This window comes from Myotis brandtii, unplaced genomic scaffold (assembly GCF_000412655.1).
Source record: "Myotis brandtii unplaced genomic scaffold, ASM41265v1 scaffold668, whole genome shotgun sequence".
Lineage (NCBI taxonomy): Eukaryota > Metazoa > Chordata > Mammalia > Chiroptera > Vespertilionidae > Myotis > Myotis brandtii.
The window spans coordinates 714367-733630 of record NW_005370597.1 but is presented as its reverse complement, the minus strand read 5'-3'; the positions used below and the strand labels follow the sequence as shown (position 1 = coordinate 733630).

The following is a 19264-nucleotide window of genomic DNA, read 5'->3' as shown; positions in this document are numbered from 1 at the left end:
CCTTGGTTGCAGGCACATCCCCAGTGGGGAGTGTGCAGGAGGCAGCTGACCGATGTTTCTCTCTCATCAATGTTTCTAACTCTCTATCCCTCTCCCTTCCTCTCTGTAAAAAATCAATAAAATACATTTTTTTAAAAAAATGGCCTGGGTGGATGTTGACTCCTTAAAAAAAATAAAGCATGGTCCATAATAAAAAATATTGATAAATGGGACTACATAAAAATTAGAAGTTTTGTGCTTCAAAAGCTATCATTAAGAATATGAAAAGATAAGCCACAGGCTGGGAGAAAATATTTGCAAATCATAGTTAAAGAAGTAGAATTAAAGGGTGGGGCAAAAGTAGGTTTATAGTTGTTCATGTGTAAAATAATACAGTAATTAATAAATAATAATACAAGAATAAACTGTGTTTCATGTACTCCCAGCCATAAACCTACTTTTTAAAAAATTAATATATTTTTATTGATTTTAGAGAGGAAGGGAGAGAGAGAGGGAAACATCAATGATGAGAGAGAATCATTGATCAGCTGCCTCCTGCACACCCCCCACTGGGGATCAAACCTGCAACCCTGGGATGTGCCCTTGGCAGGAATCGAACCCAGGACCCTTCAGTCTGAAGGCCAACGCTCTATCCACTGAGTCAAACCAGCTAGTGCCGTAAACCTACTTTTGCTCCACTCTGTATAAAGAACTCTTACAACTCAATAATAAACAACCCAATTAAAAAACGGGCAAAATACTTGAATAAGCATTTCACAAAAGACAATATATGAATGGCTAATATGCACATGAAAAAGTGCTCAACATAATAATTGGAGAAGTGCAAAATAAAACCACAATGAGATACCATGGCATTTTCACTAGAATGGCTGTAATCAATGGTAAGGATATAGCAATACTAGGATCCTCATACATTATTGTAAAATGTTACAGCCACTTTTGTATTTTTATTTATTTGGAGAGAGAGAGGGAGAGAGAGAGAACAACAACATTGATTTGTTGTTCCACTTATTAATGCATTCATTGGATGATTCTTGTATGTTCTCTGACCGGGATTGAGCCTGAAACCTTGGTATATCAGAACTATGCTCTAACCAACTGAGCTACCCAGCCAGGGCTTATAGCACTTTAAAAAAAAAACACAGTTTGGCAGTTTCTTAAAATATTAAGAAACCAGGTAAGTCTGTTAGCAATTCAACTCCTGGCGGAATCTACCACCCATTTTGAAAACATCCATCTACATAAAGACACGTGAATCTTTATAGCAGCATTATTTAATGTACCCCCAAATTGGAAACAATCCAACTGTTAGCCATACAATAGAATACAACTCAATTAAAAGGAACATGATACATGCCACAACATGGATGAACCTCAAAACATGCCAAGTGAAAGAATCCAGGCACAAAAGACCACATATTACGTATATAATCCACTTATATGAAATGTCCAGAAAAGGCAAATTTTTAGAAACAGAAAGAAACGCAGTGGTTTCTGGGGGTAGGAGTGGGAGTGGGAAATTGCAAATGGACACAAGGAAATATTTTTGGAGTGATCAAAGTGTTCTAAAACTGGATGATGGTGATGATAGCACAACTAAACATTTATTAAATATCACTTGTATACTTCAATGGATGGATGAGTTTTATGATATGTACGGGGTTTTGTTTAGCTTCTATATTTGTTACAAAGTTTCTTAGAGTTGCAGCTCAGAGGCCGGCAAGTCAGGTGGGGAACGTTGGAGTCTGCAGTCACTGGAGCAAGCGAGCCTCATGTTCGCTTCCAGCTGCCTGGCTGCCGGCCGCCATCTTGGCTGACAGTTAATTTGCATAAGGATATGCTGATTAGCCAATGGGAAGGGTAGCGGTCGTACGCCAATTACCATGTTTCTCTTTTATTAGTGTAGATGGATGGATGAGTTTTATGATATGTAAATTATACCTCAATAAAACTTTAAAAAATTATAAAAAATGGATGAGGTCTGTGCTCCCATGGAGTTTATAGTCTAGTGTTTGAAAGATAGCCATTAAATAAGAATTACCCAAATAATTGCATAGTTATTGTGTGATAAGTGCTATACAAAACAATTGTAGACTGTAAGGAAGGTCTGACTGAGGAAGTGACTTTTTAGCTGAGATCCAAAGAGTAAGCAGTGGTTAACCAGAGTAAAGGGAAGAATGTTCTAGCAGAAGGAATAGCATGTGCTCAAATCATGAGCAGGAAATAACACAGCACATTCTATAAACAAAAAAGATCTTGGTAAGAAAAATAAGATGAGGTTAAAGAGGTAGTATAGGTGACATGGTACAGAGTCTTACGGGCCATAATATGGAGTCCTGTCTTGACTATATTATATATGCAAGCAAGAGCCAATGAAGCATTTTAAGGATGGGAGTGGTATAATCCGATTTTCATTTTTAAAATAGGGCCTGGGGCACTGGATGGGTATCTCAGTTGGTTAGAGCGTCTTCCCAATATGCCAAAGTTGTGGGTTTGCTCCCTGGTCAGGGCACATATAAGAATCAACCAATAAGTGCATGGGTGAGTGGAGCAACAAATTGATGTTTCCCTCTCTCTCTCTCTCTCTCTCTCTCTCTCTCACCCACTTCCTCTCTAAAATTAATAAATTTTTTAAAAGTAGCATATTGATGGAGGTCAATCTCAAAAGACCTGCTCAGCCTTATAAAATACATTCTTTCTTGTATAAATATATTCTTTCTTGTATTGCAAATCTGGTTCACCTCCATAGTGTTCAAATAAGGCTGAAAAGACTAAAATTTCCCCTAGTTTTTAAATAATTCATTTAAAAACCTGAAAAATAAGAGCAGGAATATTAATACATATTATATAGACAGATATAAGTTTTATGTGTATATTCAGTAGTCTATAAGAGAGCAAGAACTACATACTATTCACTGTTATACCTACCACTTTGCGAAGCACCTGTCATTTTGTTGGCAGGAATTTTTGGAATGAATTAATCTCCCTGATTTTACATGTTCTTCATATTTTTCTTTTTCATAACATTGTGTGTTACAGCATTTACTGTAAAAAACATGGAAATGAAAATGCAGAAAAGGATATAGTTGAAAAAATAATCAGAATCTTACACATGATTACTATTAGCATTGTGATATGTTTCTTGCCAGTCTTATGTAGTCTTATTTTTTTAATGTGTGTGCTTGTGTGTTTTTGAATCAACTGTTATGCTATGCATCAGTTCTATTCCCTTAAAAACCTTTATAAATTTTCTCATGACATTAAAATTTATTTGAAGGTAACTTTTAAATGACTGTAGAATATTTCATCATTTATGTTAGCTTTAATGGGGATACATTTGTATTTGCAGTGATTGTTGAGCCTATTCCAGTGGGACAAGCTGCTAAGGACTATTTAAATTTATATGTAACACCAACTCTGCTTAAAGGACTCACAGAGCTTTGTAAGCAAAAACCAGCAGATCCTTGTGTAAGCAATCTTTTTATTCACACTAAAGAATATTGAATATAGGTTTCATATCTCAAACATTGTATTCTTTGCAACAGTGTAAGTACTGAGAATCATTGTTTTTGTTGTTGTTGTTAATCCTCACCTTTTTTCCATTGATTTTTAGAGAGTGTGGAAAGGAGGGGGAGAGACACACAGAGAGGAAACATTGATGTGAGAGAGACACATTGATTGGTTGCCTCCCGCACACACTCCGACCTCAGGCCGGAGATGGAGCCTGCAATCAAGGTACATGCCCTTGTGCCCTTGACCGGAATTGAACCTGTGATCCTTCAGTTCATGGGCTGACTCTCTAGCCACTGAGCAAAACCATGTAGGGCATGAGAGTCATTTTTAAAAACGTTTATATACAGTTTAGATACTTCTGTATGTGTAACTTTTTTTTTTTTTTAAATTTCAGAGAGAGGAAGGGAGAGGGAGAGAGAGAAAGAAACATTAATGATGAGAGAGAATCATTGATCGGCTGCTGCCTGCATGTCCCACACTGGAGATTGAGCCCACAACCCAGGCATGTGCCATGACATAAATGTTACTATATTTAAATATATATTTATAGATATTATTTTAATAGTTACATGATTTTTTTATTGCCTTTATTATTCTTCTTTTACTGTTTGAGTTGTTTGCTACTTAAATACTATAACAATAAACAGCTGAGCATAAAGCTTTTCACATATCGAGATTATTTCATTCGGAAAGAAATCAGAAAGTAGAATTATAATTCAAAACATAAAAAATAATTTAAAATTGACCCTTAAAGAACTTGCTTTATATTTTAATTATTAATTTTTGAATAAGTAATATTTGAATATAGTATAATTCAAAGGTCACAAAAGGATATATAATGAAAAGTAACACTCCTTGCCGTTCCTGTTCCTCAACCACCCAATTGTGGTCCTTGAAGTAAATTGCTGTTACCAGCCTCTAGTATAATCTTTATGAGAAAATATATGCATATACAGGTAAAAGTAGGTTTGCAGTTGATCATATGGGAAAATATATCATGAAAGAATCTATATATATAAAAGGCTAAGCGACCGGCCAACTGGCCGGTAGGTATGACGTGCACTGACCACCAGGGGGCAGATGCTCAACACAAGAACTGCCCAGTGACAGCAACTCTTGCACTCCGGGACCCCTTGGGGGATGTCGGAGAGCCGGTTTCAGCCCAATCCCTGCAGGCCCCACAGGCCAGCCCAATGGACCCAACCTGCCAGAGGGACCCCGCTCACTCTACAGATGCCCTTTGAGCCACAGCTCTGTCCCAGGTGCAGCCGGCCAAGGAGGGACCGTGGGAGGTTGGCTCCAGGGTGTGTCTAGCCCAGCGGTTCTCAACCTGTGGGTCGCGACCCCTTTGGGAGTCAAACGACGTTTTCACAGGGATTGACTAACACCATCAGAAAACACATATGTAATTACATATTGTTTTTGTGGTTAATCACTATGCTTTATGTTCAATTTGTAACAATGAAATTGGGGGTCACCTCAACATGAGGAACTGTATTAAAGGGTTGTGGCATTAGGAAGGTTGAGAACCACTGCTCCAGGCCCTAGTAAAGTAACCTCTCTATATTTCATGTACATGGAATTATAGAATATTTGTTCTTTTGTTTCTGGCTTATTTCACTTAGCATAATGTTTTCAAAGTTCATTCATGTTGTAGTATGTATCAGAATTTCATTCCTTTATGGCTGAATAATATTCCATATATATATATCACAGTCACTTTCTCCATTCATCTGTCCGTAGACAGGTTGTTCCCATGTTTTATCGATTAAGGAGATGTGTTTTCCATCTTAAAATCTTTGTTTTTCTTCTGCTGGTAGAAAGAGGCGGGGAAAGATCCTCTGAGCTTCCCAAAGCAGCGATGAATCGTGTATGTGTAATAAAAAGGAAATTGAATTTTAGGAATCAGGTTACTTAAGAGTTTATGAGTCAGAGAGGCTCACCTCCTCCCTGTGAGCAGAGGAGACTGAACATTCGCAGTGTTTTCCACTTCTCTCTCTGACAAGTCAAGCCTCCATTGTCATCCCGTGTCCGGTGGGGCTCCCATCCGGCTCTTATAATATTTTGTTTATTCATTCATCTGTTGATGGGTACTTGGGTTGTTTCTACCTTTTAGCTATTGTGCTTAATGTTGTATGAACATTGGTGCACAATCATCTATTTAAGTACTTGTTTTTAATTCTTTGGGGCATATACCTATGAGTGGAATTGCTGAGTCATATACTGTGTTTGGCTTTCTGAGGAACCACCAACTTATTTTCCACAGTGACCACTTTTTACATTCCCACTAGCAATGTATGAGAGTTCCAGTTTCTCTACATCCTGGCCCACACATATTCTTTTCTGTTTTTGTTTCATTATAATCATCCTAGTAGATGTGAAATAGTTTATCAGTGTGGTTTTGATTTGCATTTCTCTAATGTAAATTGTGTTGAGCATCTTTTCATGTGCTTATTGGCCATTTGTATCTTTGCTTTGTAGAAATGTCTGTTCCAGTTAAAGATTTTTGCCCAGTTTTAATTTTTTGTTGTTGAGTTGTAGTTTTTTTATACGTTATAGGTATCAAACCCTTGTCAGATATACTATTTGTTAAATTTTCTCCCTTTCTGTAGGTTGGTTGTCTTTTCACTTTCTTGATAATGTTTTTTGATGCCAAAAAGTTTTAAAATTTAGATGAAAATCAATTTATCTTTTTTATTTTGTTGCTCATGCTTTTGGTATCATATCTAAGAATCCCATTGCTAAATCCAAGGTGATGAAGATTTATTTCTATGTTTTCTTTTAAGATCTTAATGGTTGCCTGACTGGCGTGGCTCAGTGGTTGAACACTGACCTATGAATCTGGAGCTCAGGGTTCGATTCCCTGTCAGGGCACATGCCCAGGTTGTGTGCTGGATCCCCAGTGTGAGTCCTGCAGGAGGCAGCCTATTAGTGATTCTCTCTCATCATTGATGTTTCTACCTCTCCCTCTCTCTTCCTCTCTGGAATCAATTAAAAAATATATTTAAAAAAAGATTTTAGTGGTTTTAGCTCTTATATTTCAGCTGTTGATCCATTTTAAATTAATTTTTATATATGTGTTAGGATTTATTTCTGGACTCTCAGTGCTATTCCATTGGTCTATATATGTCTATCTATATGCCAGAACCACACTGCTTGGATTGCTATAGTTTTGAAGAAGATTTTGAAATAAGAAAGAACAAAGTCAGAAAATCCTCCAATTTTGTTCTTTTTCATGATTGTTTTAGCTATTCAGAGCCCTCTTGAAATTCTATATAAATCTGAGCATTGACTTTTCCGTTTCTGCAAAAATGATTGTTGGAAATTTGATATTGATTGTGTTGAATATGCGTATCAGTTTGGGTAGTATTGATATTTAACTTCTTTTTTTTTTTTAAAGCTGAGTTCTTTTTTTTTTTAAATATATTTTATTGATTTTTTACAGAGAGGAAGGGAGAGAGATAGAGAGTTAGAAACATCGACGAGGCCGACGCTCTATCCACTGAGCCAAAACGGCTTTGGCGATATTTAACTTCTTAACAGTATTAAGTCTCTCTATCCATTAGCACAGATGGCTTTATTTATTTAGGTCTTTAAATTTCTTTCAACTATGTGGTGGTGGTTGTTTTTTTTGTTTTTTTGTTTTTTGTCTTTTAACACCAAGATCTGCAAAAAGCCAACTTCTAACATAGGATACCAGCTATGTTTAATAGTTTTCAGTTATACAAGTTGGTTAAATTTATTCCTAGATACTTGTTTTTCAGTGCTATTATAAATGAAAGTGATTTCTTAATCTCCTTTTTGGATTGTTCGTTAGCAATGTATAGAAACAACTGATTTTTTTTGTGTTGATCTTATAACCTATAATTTTGCCAAATTCATTTATTAGCTCTGGCAGCTTTCTTGTGGATTCTTTGGGATTTTCTATATATAGGATCATATCATTTGTAAGTGGAAATAGTTTTACTTCTTCTTTTCCAATTTGGATCTGTACTTGACAATCTTACATACTGTAAAATTTAGTGTTTAGTTTTTAATGGTCATTTTTTCATTATTCTTAGAGTGATTTTGAAAACTGTTTTAGGTTTAAATTGATATACTATATTGAAGAAAATATGTAAATATTTACTAAGTTAAGGTATCTTTTCTTTTTTCCATAGATTTGGCTAGCTGATTGGCTGTTGAAAAATAATCCCAACAAACCTAAACTTTGTCACCATCCAATTGTAGAAGAACCTTATTAAAATAAAGTCCTCCAAAGAACAAATCATGAACGATCTCATTTTAAAGGCATGCTTCTAGGCTTCTACTTAAAAAACAAATATGATCTCACTCATATGTGGGATATAATGATCAACATAATTTGATGAACAAGAATAGATCCAGAGACAAATGGCGGGGGGGAGGGGGTGGTGGTTAGAGAGCAACCAAAGGACTTGTATGCATGCATATTAGCATAACCAATGGACACAGACACTGGGGTGGTGGGGCTTGCCTGGGGTAGGAATGGTGGTGGTGGTGGGGGCGTGTCAATTGTGGAAAAAGACATATGTAAAACTTTAGACAATAAATTAATTAATTCATTACAAACAACAACAACCATAGTTCTTAAGGGTTTAAGTAGCTACATGTGAAATAAATTGTTTTTTTAAATTATTTGTTAAAAATACCTTTTAAAAGAATAGTAGTGTTTTGTGTAGCAGATAAGATTATCTAAGGTAAAATATAGGGTTAGGGTATGATTTTTAAAAATATATTTGTATTGATTTCAGAGAGGAAGGGAGAGGGAGAGAAAGATAGAAACATCTATGATGAGAGAGAATCATTGATTCGCTGCCTCCTGTATGCTCCCTATTTGGGACTGAGCCCGCAACCCGGGCTTGTGCCTGACCAGGAATTGAAACTGTGATCGCCTAGTTCATAGGTCAATACTCAACCACTGAGCCACACCAAGCAGGCTGATTTTTTTAATTATTATTAAGAAAATTGTATTTATTTAGAGGCATTTAGAATGTCAACAAAACAACTGCAACTTTTTTGGGGGGTTACAAAGTGGTATTTAGTTAATAGAACAGCAATGAATTCATATAAGATGCATCAGAGACAAATGAGTGAAAAACTACTATCCTTATAAATAACTAATTTGTCCTATGTACAAACAATAACCTGCTTTAAACTTCTATGCCAATTTACAACCCCCCGTACTAGGCAAGGTGATTGGCTATTGAAAATACCACCAGGTCAGAGCTAGCTAGCATTTAACACATTTGGTAGTATGTTAACTATACAAAAAAAGATACTACTGTGCAGTTTAGAAACAAGTCTTGCATAGCCTTACATTTCTTTTTTTTTTCTTTTAAAGGGAGTGAGTTGTGTTAAATGCTTTATAGACTAAAAATTAGAACCAGCTTATTTATCATCATCTTCTGCCTGTCTCCTCTTCATCCTTTTCATCTTCTTTCTTTTCCTCCTTTTTCTTGCTTTTTGCAGCCTTGATGACTCCCTTTTTAGCCTCATAACCTTATGCAAGTATATATTTTTCATGTTTTTCCTTCAGCTTAGCAGCCTTATGAACATGGCTTGTCATCTGCAGTATTAGTCCACATCTCTCCCAGTTTCTTTGTAGCATCACCAGTATATAGGTTGTCCCCAAAAATGTATACACACTTTGAATAATTAGAAAGGCAGTGTTTATTAAAATATATTTCATTTTCAAAATTGAGCTATCAGCTGTTACAGTGTGTATATATTTTTTGGGACACTGTATAAACCAAGGTGTTCTTTGAATTGGGGGCAATAGAACAATAAAAAGACTTAAGGAGGCCTCTTGGGTGCATTGGGATCTTTGAACTTTTTTGTTTACCCTTTAGAAGGAATATAGGTTTTCATTTCTCTTTTATAAAGGGTATTTTCTGCCTTTGAGATATCTTCAAAGTTTCCTTTCTCTAGCAGATAGTCTTTCACCTCTCAGCACTTTTCAGAAAGCTCTGAGAAGGTGACTAAAGCATCTAAGTACTTTTTCTTATGCTCCTCTCAGTAAGTTTGCACAAAGAATGTATATGATGTCATTTTGCTTCTCGGTTTCTTAGAATCTCCTTTGCCCATGTTTAGTTTTTCTTTTCTTTTCTTCTCTTCTCTTCTCTTCTCTTCTCTTCTCTTCTCTTCTCTTCTCTTCTCTTCTCTTCTCTTTTCTTTCTTTTTTTTCCCTCAATGAGGCACAAAGTCACCCAGTCATCTGCAGTAGTATTAGTCCACACCTTTCAGGCCCTCACTTGCCCTGGCGTTATCTCTATGGAGTTCATGTACTGCAGTGTTTGTCAATTTGGGGTATGATGATTTTTTAAAAATCTTTATTATTGAAAGTATTACATAGGCCCTCCTTTCCCCCCATTAACCTTTTCCAGCCTGCTCCCGTCTTCCCCCCACCCCCAGGATATGATTTTTAAAATATATGTTTTTATTGATTTCAGAGAGAGGAAGGGAAAGAGAGAGATAGAAACATCAATGATGAGAGAGAATCATTGATTGGCTGACTCCTGCACGCCCCCTACTGGGATTGAGCCCACAACCCAGGCATGTTGCCCTAACCCAGAATTGAACTGTGATCTCCTGGTTCATTGGTCAGTGCTCAACCACTGAGCCACAATGGCCAGGCTAGGGTATGATTTTTAACAATGATGTAACAGTAAGTATTAGAAGGCTGATGTAAGATGTTGCTATACAGTAGGTCCTCGGGTTACGTCGAAGATCCATTCCTACAGCAAGACATAATGCGATTTTCGCTGTAAGTGGGAACCCACCTACCCACCTGCATAAGCACCTACGTCACTCACATGGAGCACATACACAGCAGTAATGAAGTGAAACAGTAAGAAAAATTTAAAAGGAAGATAACAATTCCTGACCTTTACTTGTGGTAAATAAATAATAAAAAACAAAAAGCACATATGTACATACGTCGAAATGACGAAACTTTTTTTTTATATAAATAAATGGGAGATGGCGACGTAACCATGAAATGACATACGTCGAGTCTGATGTAAGCTGAGGACTGTCTGTATTATTACTTTTTTAAGTTTGAGGATTAAGACATATAATTTTAATTATGATATTTTCCCAGGCATGCATCTTATATTTAGATGCATAATTAATGCACAGTTCAGATAGTTTAGTTTGAAAAGTATATGTATGTAAACAATTATTTGATATGATGAAAATTGGCAGAATCAGTTTATGATTTTAACCAATCATTTATATAACTATTTCCTGGACATTAATCAGAGGTCTCCAAGGGTGACCTGTCATTGATTCTTGATCCTGATTGTATCACTGAAAGTCCTACATCAGGGGAGCCCTCTCAGTTCAGGGCAACATATAGTCTTTATAATAGTGCTATTAAATAGTCCTTAGATTAGTGTTTCCCAATTATGTTTTTGTGATGAGGTACTAGTTTGTTTGTTTATTATGTTTTTATTGATTTTAGAGAGAGTGGAAGGGAGAGGGGGAGAGAGAGAAGCATCAATGAGAGAGAGAAATATCAATCAACTGCTTCCTGCACACTCCCAAATGGGGATTGAACTCACAACGTAGGCATGTACCCTGATCAGGAATCAAACCAGCAACCTCTTGGTGCATGGGACAATGCTCAAGCAACTGGGCTACACTGGCCAGCATGACAAGGTACTAGTTGTTGTTGTTTTTTTAATGTTGTGAAATTATTTATTAAAGAAATTATAATTTACTTTTTAAATAAATCCAGGTTGTGAAATACTTTTATTAAGACTAAATACTTAAACTGGCCTCATCTTTTCAAAAATCAATGTCATAAAACAAAAAGTAGAAATGGGGAGGAACTGTTCTAGATTTTAAAAAACTAAAGAGGCTTCAAAAAACTAGAGAGGCTTCTGATCAAGATGGTAGCATAGGTAAACACGACAATCACCTCCTTCCACAACCACATCAAAATTAGAACTAAACTATAAAACAACCATCATTCAGAAATCTGGCTGAACGGAAGTTCTACAACTAGAGAATTAAAGAAGACACCACACTGAGACTGGTAATGAGATAGGCTAGTAAGCCAGGGGCAGTGGAATAGGGAAACTAAGACAGATAGTTAAACCCAAGCAGTTTATAGCCATCTATTAAATCGCAAAATCCTATCTTGCCTAAGAGTAAATGTGGAATCTTAGAGAGAAGGCGGGGCTGGGTGGGTGGTTGGGAAGAGATCAACAAAAGAACTTGTAGGCACATATGCATAACCCATGGGCACATACAATAGGGTGGTGAAGGGGTAGGGGACGGGTAGACAGATAGTTAAACCCAAGCAGTTTATAGCCATCTATTAAATCGCAAAATCCTATCTTGCCTAAGAGTAAATGTGGAATCTTAGAGAGAAGGCGGGGCTGGGTGGGTGGTTGGGAAGAGATCAACAAAAGAACTTGTAGGCACATATGCATAATCCTTGGGCACATACAATAGGGTGGTGAAGGGGTAGGGGACGAGTAGGCTAGAAGGGGTCAATTGGGGGGAAAGGGGGATATGTAATACTTTCAACAATAAAGATTTAATTTTCTTTTTTTAAAGAGTAAAAGATTTATACTCCTCCCTAACCAGAAGGTAAATAGCTTAAGTCACCCAACTGTCTGGCTGGTGTGTCTCAGTGAATTAAGCTTCACCTCAGTCACCAAGAGGTCATGGGTTTGATTCCCAGTTTGATTCCCTGTCAGTGCACATGCGTGGGTTGTGGGCTTGATCCCAAGTACAGGGCATGCAGGAGACAGCTGATCAATCTTTCCTCTCTCATCACTGTTTCTATCTCTCCCCTCCCTTCCTTTCTCTCTAAAAAAATCAATAAAAATATCTAAAAATCAATAAAAATATATTTTAAAAAAACAACCCTCGCCCAGTTGGTGTTGCTCAGTGGTTGAGTGTTGATCAGGAACCAGGAGATCTCATTCGATTCCTGGTCAGGGCACATACTTGGTTGATCCCCAGTAGGGGGTGTGCAGGAGGCAGCCAATCAATGATTTTTTTCTCATTCATCATTGGTGTTTCTATCTCTCTCCCCTCCCTTCCTTTCTGAAATCAATAAAAATATGTTTTAAAAAAAGAAAAAGAAACATCAATGATGGAAAGACAAACTAAAATCTTTTTTTTTTATGTTTTAAGCTTCCACTGTAATAAACTAGAAAAAAGAAGAGAAAAACCCAAAGCAAGCACAAAAGAAGGAAGGAATATAGACAAAAATGAGAACAGATAAGTAATAGAGAAAATCCATGAAACCAAAAGCTAGGTTTGAGAAGATCTATGAAATCTTAACCTCCAAAAGACCATGGTCAGCTACCAAGAGTGCAATGCCTTAACAGTATGTATGTTGTCAGGCCCGAGGGCCATGCTTGTTAGAGAGTGCTAACTTTCTCTCCTTTAATACAACACTAAAATCTTAAAGATAAATTATAGATTGCCATATTTTGAGCAATGGCCAAGAACATATAGGATAAAGCAAATGGTTTTTACAATGGGGTTTCTGTGTGACAGCTTCAAGAGGTCATTTTCGCTACAATAGCCTCCTCTCGTGGAATAAAAAGGTAGCATTGTATATAGCAGAAAAATTCCATACTGGAAGTCATCTTTACCATTTGTGGTTTTTGTTTTGTTTTGTTTTGTTTTTGTTTTTAAGGGAGGGAAAAATAGAGAAAGAAGACTAATTTGAGTTATATTTTGGAGATAGAATAGACACAAATATATGCAAATGAAAAATAATATAGTTAGCCATAGGATTATTTAATTTTGGACTCATTTGAGGTCATTATTTCATGGGCCAGAACTGGAAAGTGTAGCATAGGGTGAATAGGCAAGTGAGAGAACTGCTTTCTTATTTACTTCCTAGGTAACTAGAAAGGGGAGATGACTGCTTTCTGACATAAGCGGTACTATACACATATTTGTCATCGTTAAATGCTGGTGATTTTGTGCATTTCCTTCACTCTAAGTGTTGTATACTAGTTAATCCAGATATATCACTTCATTTAGTTCCTTTCTCCAGTATTCAAAGAACTCAAAGAAGAAAGCAAGCAAGCATGAAGCTCTCTATCAGCAGAAGTTTAGATTTTTCTTTACTTCTTTAGAAGTTTAGATCTGAGGTGAAGCCCCCCCTTCCTAGGCCTCTTGCCAGTCTTCTTATACTTAGCCAAGAAATAAGGAATATGTCTAACCTAGGCATACCTACCTCAGCTTCTGTTTGGGGGGGTTGAAGAGTAGAATCATGCTTGAAAAAGAGAACCCAGGGCAATAGCCTATCTGCCCTGGTTTAAGCGTTAGCTTGATTTGAAAGAGTCACAGATACTTTTGAGAAGTACTTTCCCAGCTCAGAAATATTTTAATTTCTCTTATGCAGTTAACTATAAGAACTATTTAGATTAAGCTTTAATTTTTGATTCAGAGGTGGCTCTATTCTTTGCTATTTCTGTGACTTCAGGTGCTTCTCTTGGGTTATTTTTGTTAGTCCTTTCACTGATAACATTCCTTATCCTAATTTTGCAACTTTCATTTAAGATCCATAATTACTTTCCAAAAGTTAATTAAATCTCAGAAACTCCCAGGCTTACAGAGAAGTTTACTAACTAAAGGTAGGGGTCAGTGATTTCTGGCAATTTCACATAGAGGTTGCAAATGAGATAGCTTTCTCCCACCTCACCAAAGCACATGATTAAAGAAAAAGATCTTTGTGGAGTAGTTGTGTATAGCTTTCCTATTAAATTAAGTAGACTCTTTAGTCCTTTGGAAAGGGGAGATGACTAAGTAAAATTATGTTGTCTATTCCTTTCCTGCTTCCCTGGCCAGAAAGTACTCTCCCTCATCCAAATAGAGTTGATGACACTGCTGTGATTGATGTCTTTTGTTCCTAAGCCAAATTGTTTTTTTATAGCCCACCCCCTGCCAGCACTTTCCGAAGTGCCACTGCCATCAGCTCCAGAGGGAGCCCCTTCCTTAGGCTTCCTGGTCAGCAGGCTGCATTGTGATGACAGGGAGGACGGAATGGGAGGAGAAAGCAGCTTGCAGACAAATGGGCAGCTAATCAGACCAACAACCTCATCACTAGAATCATAAACTCCCCCCACACCTTTGTTTTTACTTGCCTCATCTGCATTTCTTGGCTGAGATGTGGGGGAGTGCTCCTTGGAAAATTATGGTTGCATATGATCTATCAAAGCAGCCTCCAATTCCTCACTCCCTTTTTGTCCCCTCAAACCAATTTTACTCATTCAACCCAATATTGTCAAATCATTACAAACTTTACAGATAATAAAAGCACAATAAGGGAATATTTTGAACAACTTTATGTGAATATCTTTGACAAATTTGATTAAATAGACAAAGACCTTGAAAGACACAAACTACCAATAATGTGTCGACCTAAACTACAATTCTAAATCCTTCTTTAAACTGTCTATCATTAATGTGGATCTCTTTCAACGTTCAACTCTTTTATTTTGGAGCAGATTACTGAGCTTACTTAATTAGCATCTCAACTCTTTGACTAGGATCTGGCACAATTTTTATTTAAATTGTGGGTTGGAGAGAGTTAAGCTATTGTATAAGAATAAGCATCTCAAGGGCTAATAAATCTTAATCAGGATTGTAAGATCCTAATCCTTCTGGGTGGCCTTTATGATGGGGCTAGAATGACAACCTCTCTAGACTTTACCTAGTGTTTCTGGTTCTGGCCAATGTGAGAACATTTCAAGGAGTCTTTAACATATATATGTGGTTTAGAGCCTCTTGCCCCATAAAATAGTTAGACAAGGACCAATATAAAACAATCAGCCTACAATGAGGTTGAAGCTTTGGAAACAAGGACATCCTTTTCAGCGGTGCTTGTTTTTAGAATGTGTCTCTTAGCAAATGGACTGTGAAGAATTGGTCATGCCAAACTTCTAGCCATCCGATGACTGGCTACAGACTAAACATCTCACATGAAAATTTTGACTTTAAAGCTTCATTCTTTCAAAGTTCCATTAAAGTAAAATATTATATTTAATAGGACTCTCAAGTTCTAGTCTAATTTAACTTGTTTGCACCTTTCAGAGATACAGGTTCAACACATAAATGGCCAGCCATTATGAGTTCCTTCATGCCTCTCAGGGATGTTTGAGAAAATGTAAGATTTGAAACCACTGTGATCTTTGTAGTGAGAAACAATATAATACATTAAGTAAAAATGTAATATTGTTAGGGCATTATCCTATTGGTGAAATCACATTGTTATATCCCTCTTTCTGTTGCTAATATAGTAAGACCCAACCTGGCCACATCATTGTAAGGAGGATGCCAAACCCTTTATTTCACCTTTCTATGGGTCAGGGTGCCCCCACCTGCCCTCCTCTCTTGGCTCCAGAGGTAGTTACCTGTCTCCGAGGCTTGACCCTAGGCTCTCCTAAGCCATCTGAGCTGGCCTTTTGACTGGAATCCATGCCCTTGCATCTTTTCATAATGCTTTTCTTCCTCTTTACAGCTCTATTATTTTGAAAGTCTCTACATGTTTTTTCCTGCCCCCTTCTTGATCATTTCCCTTTATCTTTTTTTCTACGACCATTACATTTTCATTTGCATTTATTAATCACTAGAGGCCCGGTGCATGAAATTTGTGCACTTGGACAGGGAGTCCCTAAGCCCAGCCTGCACCCTCTTGCAGTCCAGGAACCCTCGGGGGATGTCCAACTGATGCAGAGGTGAGAGAGGCTCCTGCCACCACCGCTGTGCTTGCCAGCAGTGAGGCCAGCTTCTGGCTGAGTGGCACTCCTCCTGTGGGAGCGCACTGACCACCAGGGAGCAGTTGCTGCTTTGAGCAGGCTAGCTGAGACCTGCCTAAGGTCACACATCAATCTAATGGCTGGGTCACATCCAGAACACTACGCATTATGCCAGGACCCCTTGAGAAGTAGTTAAAACCTCAACCTGCGGTCTTATTGGTGGGGTTAATACAATAGTAAACCCTTTTAAAATATAATACACAAATAAGCTTCTTTCAGCACAAAGTTCAAATTAGTGAAACCTAATCATAAGACTGTACATGAGGAACATCTGACTATTGCTATTTTACAGGCTATAAATTTCTAGAAACCAAAAACAGTTCTAATTTTTTTATATGGCAATTGTCATGGGGCATCATTTGAAGACCAGAACTGTCAGGATAGAGAAACTTAGAGGCTCAGAATAGAATTTTAAATTTTGAGAAAAAGAAATTGTAAATATTTAATACTGTTATCAGAGCATCGAACTTCTCCATTGTTCGTGGGAGTGGAGTTCTTATAATATCTTTTGAAAAATGATGTTTCTAAGATTCCCACAGGAGAATGAATGGTTTTTATTGATGTGGAGTTATATTCCTTGGGTTGTAAAGTCCCATGTTCCTTAACCCAGTCCTGAAAAGGTGCAGCTGGGTTTCCAGGAGAGCCAAAAGGAGGGCCAGTGTCCAGAGCTTCCGTTCCATGTTGCAGTTGGGTCCAGTTCAGCATCGGGTTAATTAAATGCCATCAGTCCTTTGTGTGGGTCCCACATGGCAGTGAGCCACGTGGGTGCAGGGGGGCGTGTCCCTGCAACAGGAATCACAGAGGTGCAGGCAAGCAGGAAGGCAGGAAAATGTTTTAACCAAGGTCACCTCTCCGAGAAAGGTTGTTTCCCCAGGTGGGGATTTTTCCCTGAGGTTAGGGAGGGGATACAACCCCTTAATTAAGTGCCAGGCGGGTAGTTAAGCTACATAATCTTTACTCCCTGGAATGGAGATAAGAAACGCCCTAACCTTTGTAATAGAAATTGACAGGATTAAAATCGGCTGGTATAAATATAGATGTAACAAGACAATAAACATCAGATCCTGATCAGTTCCTAACCAGAACTCCGACCAGAACTTTGGCTGGAGATCCTGGCTAGAGGTCCTGACTAGGCTGCTGATCAACTGAAGGCTGTCTCCGTGTCATTCCTTCTTCGCCGACTCCGTCCACACCTTTGGGGACCCCTGGACCTGCTGGGGTTGGACCCAGCAGGAAAAGGGCGAACTTGCTTTGTTCAGAAGTTTAAATATTCAGGTTTCTTGCCCTTGCAGTGGCCACGCCTATTCTGGCCAAGTACCTGTTCCCAGGTGTGATTGACAAGTAAGCACCTTCCTATGTCACTCAGACCTTACCAGACATGCATCCATCCAAGCTGCCTTTGTCCAGTCCATTCCCCATCCATCAGTGGGGAACAGACTTGGAGAGTGTTACATTTGCAAAGCTGTATAAATGGCATGCCTATATTATCTAGTCTTCCCTTTACTCCTTGCTTGTTAAATACTAACCAAATTATTATAATGGTATCAAAACATTCTAATCCAATCCACTTTTTTTTTTATAATAGAGAGATTGAAGCTCAGAAAGTAAATTAGATGGCATTATAGCAAAATCTGTGGTAAAATCACCATCACTTTCCCCACAAAACTGAATTGCCTTGATTACCTGAAACTTAAATTGGATCAATAGTCACAGAAGATGCAGGAATAACTCCTTTGGGGAAAATGTAAGACAACTTTCAGGGAACTAAAAGTAAACATTAACTTAATGTCCTTTTGGAACATGAACCTCATTATTGTTCAGGCAACTTCATTGCATGTGCAGATTTTCTTGGCTGTCTGATAGTCCTTATGTGTTACTGGCGGAATTGCTTTTTCATCAGAAACATAAGAATTCAGCCCAGCCTGTGTTGCTCAGTGATTGAGCGGTGACCTCTAAACCAGGAGGTCACAATTAGATTCCCAGGCAGGGCACATGCCCAGGTTGTGGGCTCGATCCCCAGTAGGGGGCATGCAGAAGGCAGCCGATCAATGATTCTCCCTCTCTTTCCCTCTCCCTTCCTCTCTGAAATTAATAAAAATACATATTTTTAAAAGAAATATAAGAATTCAGAAAGAGAGAAAAATGGAATTTTCTTAGCTAATGGGAACTGTGAAAAGCTCCAGACTGTGATCTATTCTAAAGTGGCCTCAGTTTTTCAGAAACTTCTGGACATGGAGAGGAATCAGAATGGCCTTGGATCATCCTCTAAGAGAATAATTATTTTCTAATGTCTTAGCCACAGAGGCAACAAAAAATGCCTGGCTATTCAGTAGAATTTTGTGGTGTGTGAGTGTGTGTGTGTGTGTGTGTGTGTGTGTGTGTGTTTTAAATGTTTTTATTGATTTTAGAGAGGAAGGGAGAGGGAGATAGAAACATTGAGAGAGAAACATCAACATTGATCAGCTGCTTCCTGTACACCCCGTACTGGGGATCAAGCCCACAACCCAGGCATGTGCCTTGACCAGGAATCCAACCAGTGACCTCTTGGTGCATGGGCATGGGTCAATGCTCAACCAATGAGCCACACTGGTCAGGTTATTCAGTAGAGCTTTAACATTATTTTCATCCTCACTGTTTTCTTTAGTTTGTGAATTGTGCAGGTATACCTATTGGAGCCCAGGATTTAAGGGAAATTTTGTATTATTGTTATTTTCTAAAGAAAATCTATTCTTTCCAGTTTGTGTTTCTATAGATTCTGGCCAGATTTTTCTATCACACCATACTCTGGGTCTAAAGAAATCAGGCTGACAAGGAGGAGTATATGACACAATGGGGAAATGCATCCATACCCTCAGCCCAGCTCTGTCCTTCAAACTCTGGAAATAATTTAGAGTCAATCCCAGGACTCTGGTGAGTGTGGGAAGCTCATAAGGAGT

At 37.9% G+C, this 19264-nt stretch overlaps 1 protein-coding gene across 5 annotated transcripts in view; it reads left to right on the top strand.

Moving 5' to 3' along the window:
• The window catches only part of NME5 (NME/NM23 family member 5), an 18116-nt gene extending 10343 nt beyond the window's left edge, over positions 1 to 7773 (top strand). For all 5 annotated transcript variants that reach the window (XM_005881011.2, XM_005881010.2, XM_014529102.1 and 2 more), the window contains exons 5-6: positions 3350 to 3468; positions 7674 to 7773. In XM_005881011.2, coding sequence (XP_005881073.1) covers positions 3350 to 3468; positions 7674 to 7757 — 203 coding nt within the window. In that variant the 3' untranslated portion in view covers positions 7758 to 7773. The remainder of the gene's footprint in view (positions 1 to 3349; positions 3469 to 7673) is intronic.
• The last annotated feature ends 11491 nt before the right edge of the window (positions 7774 to 19264 follow it).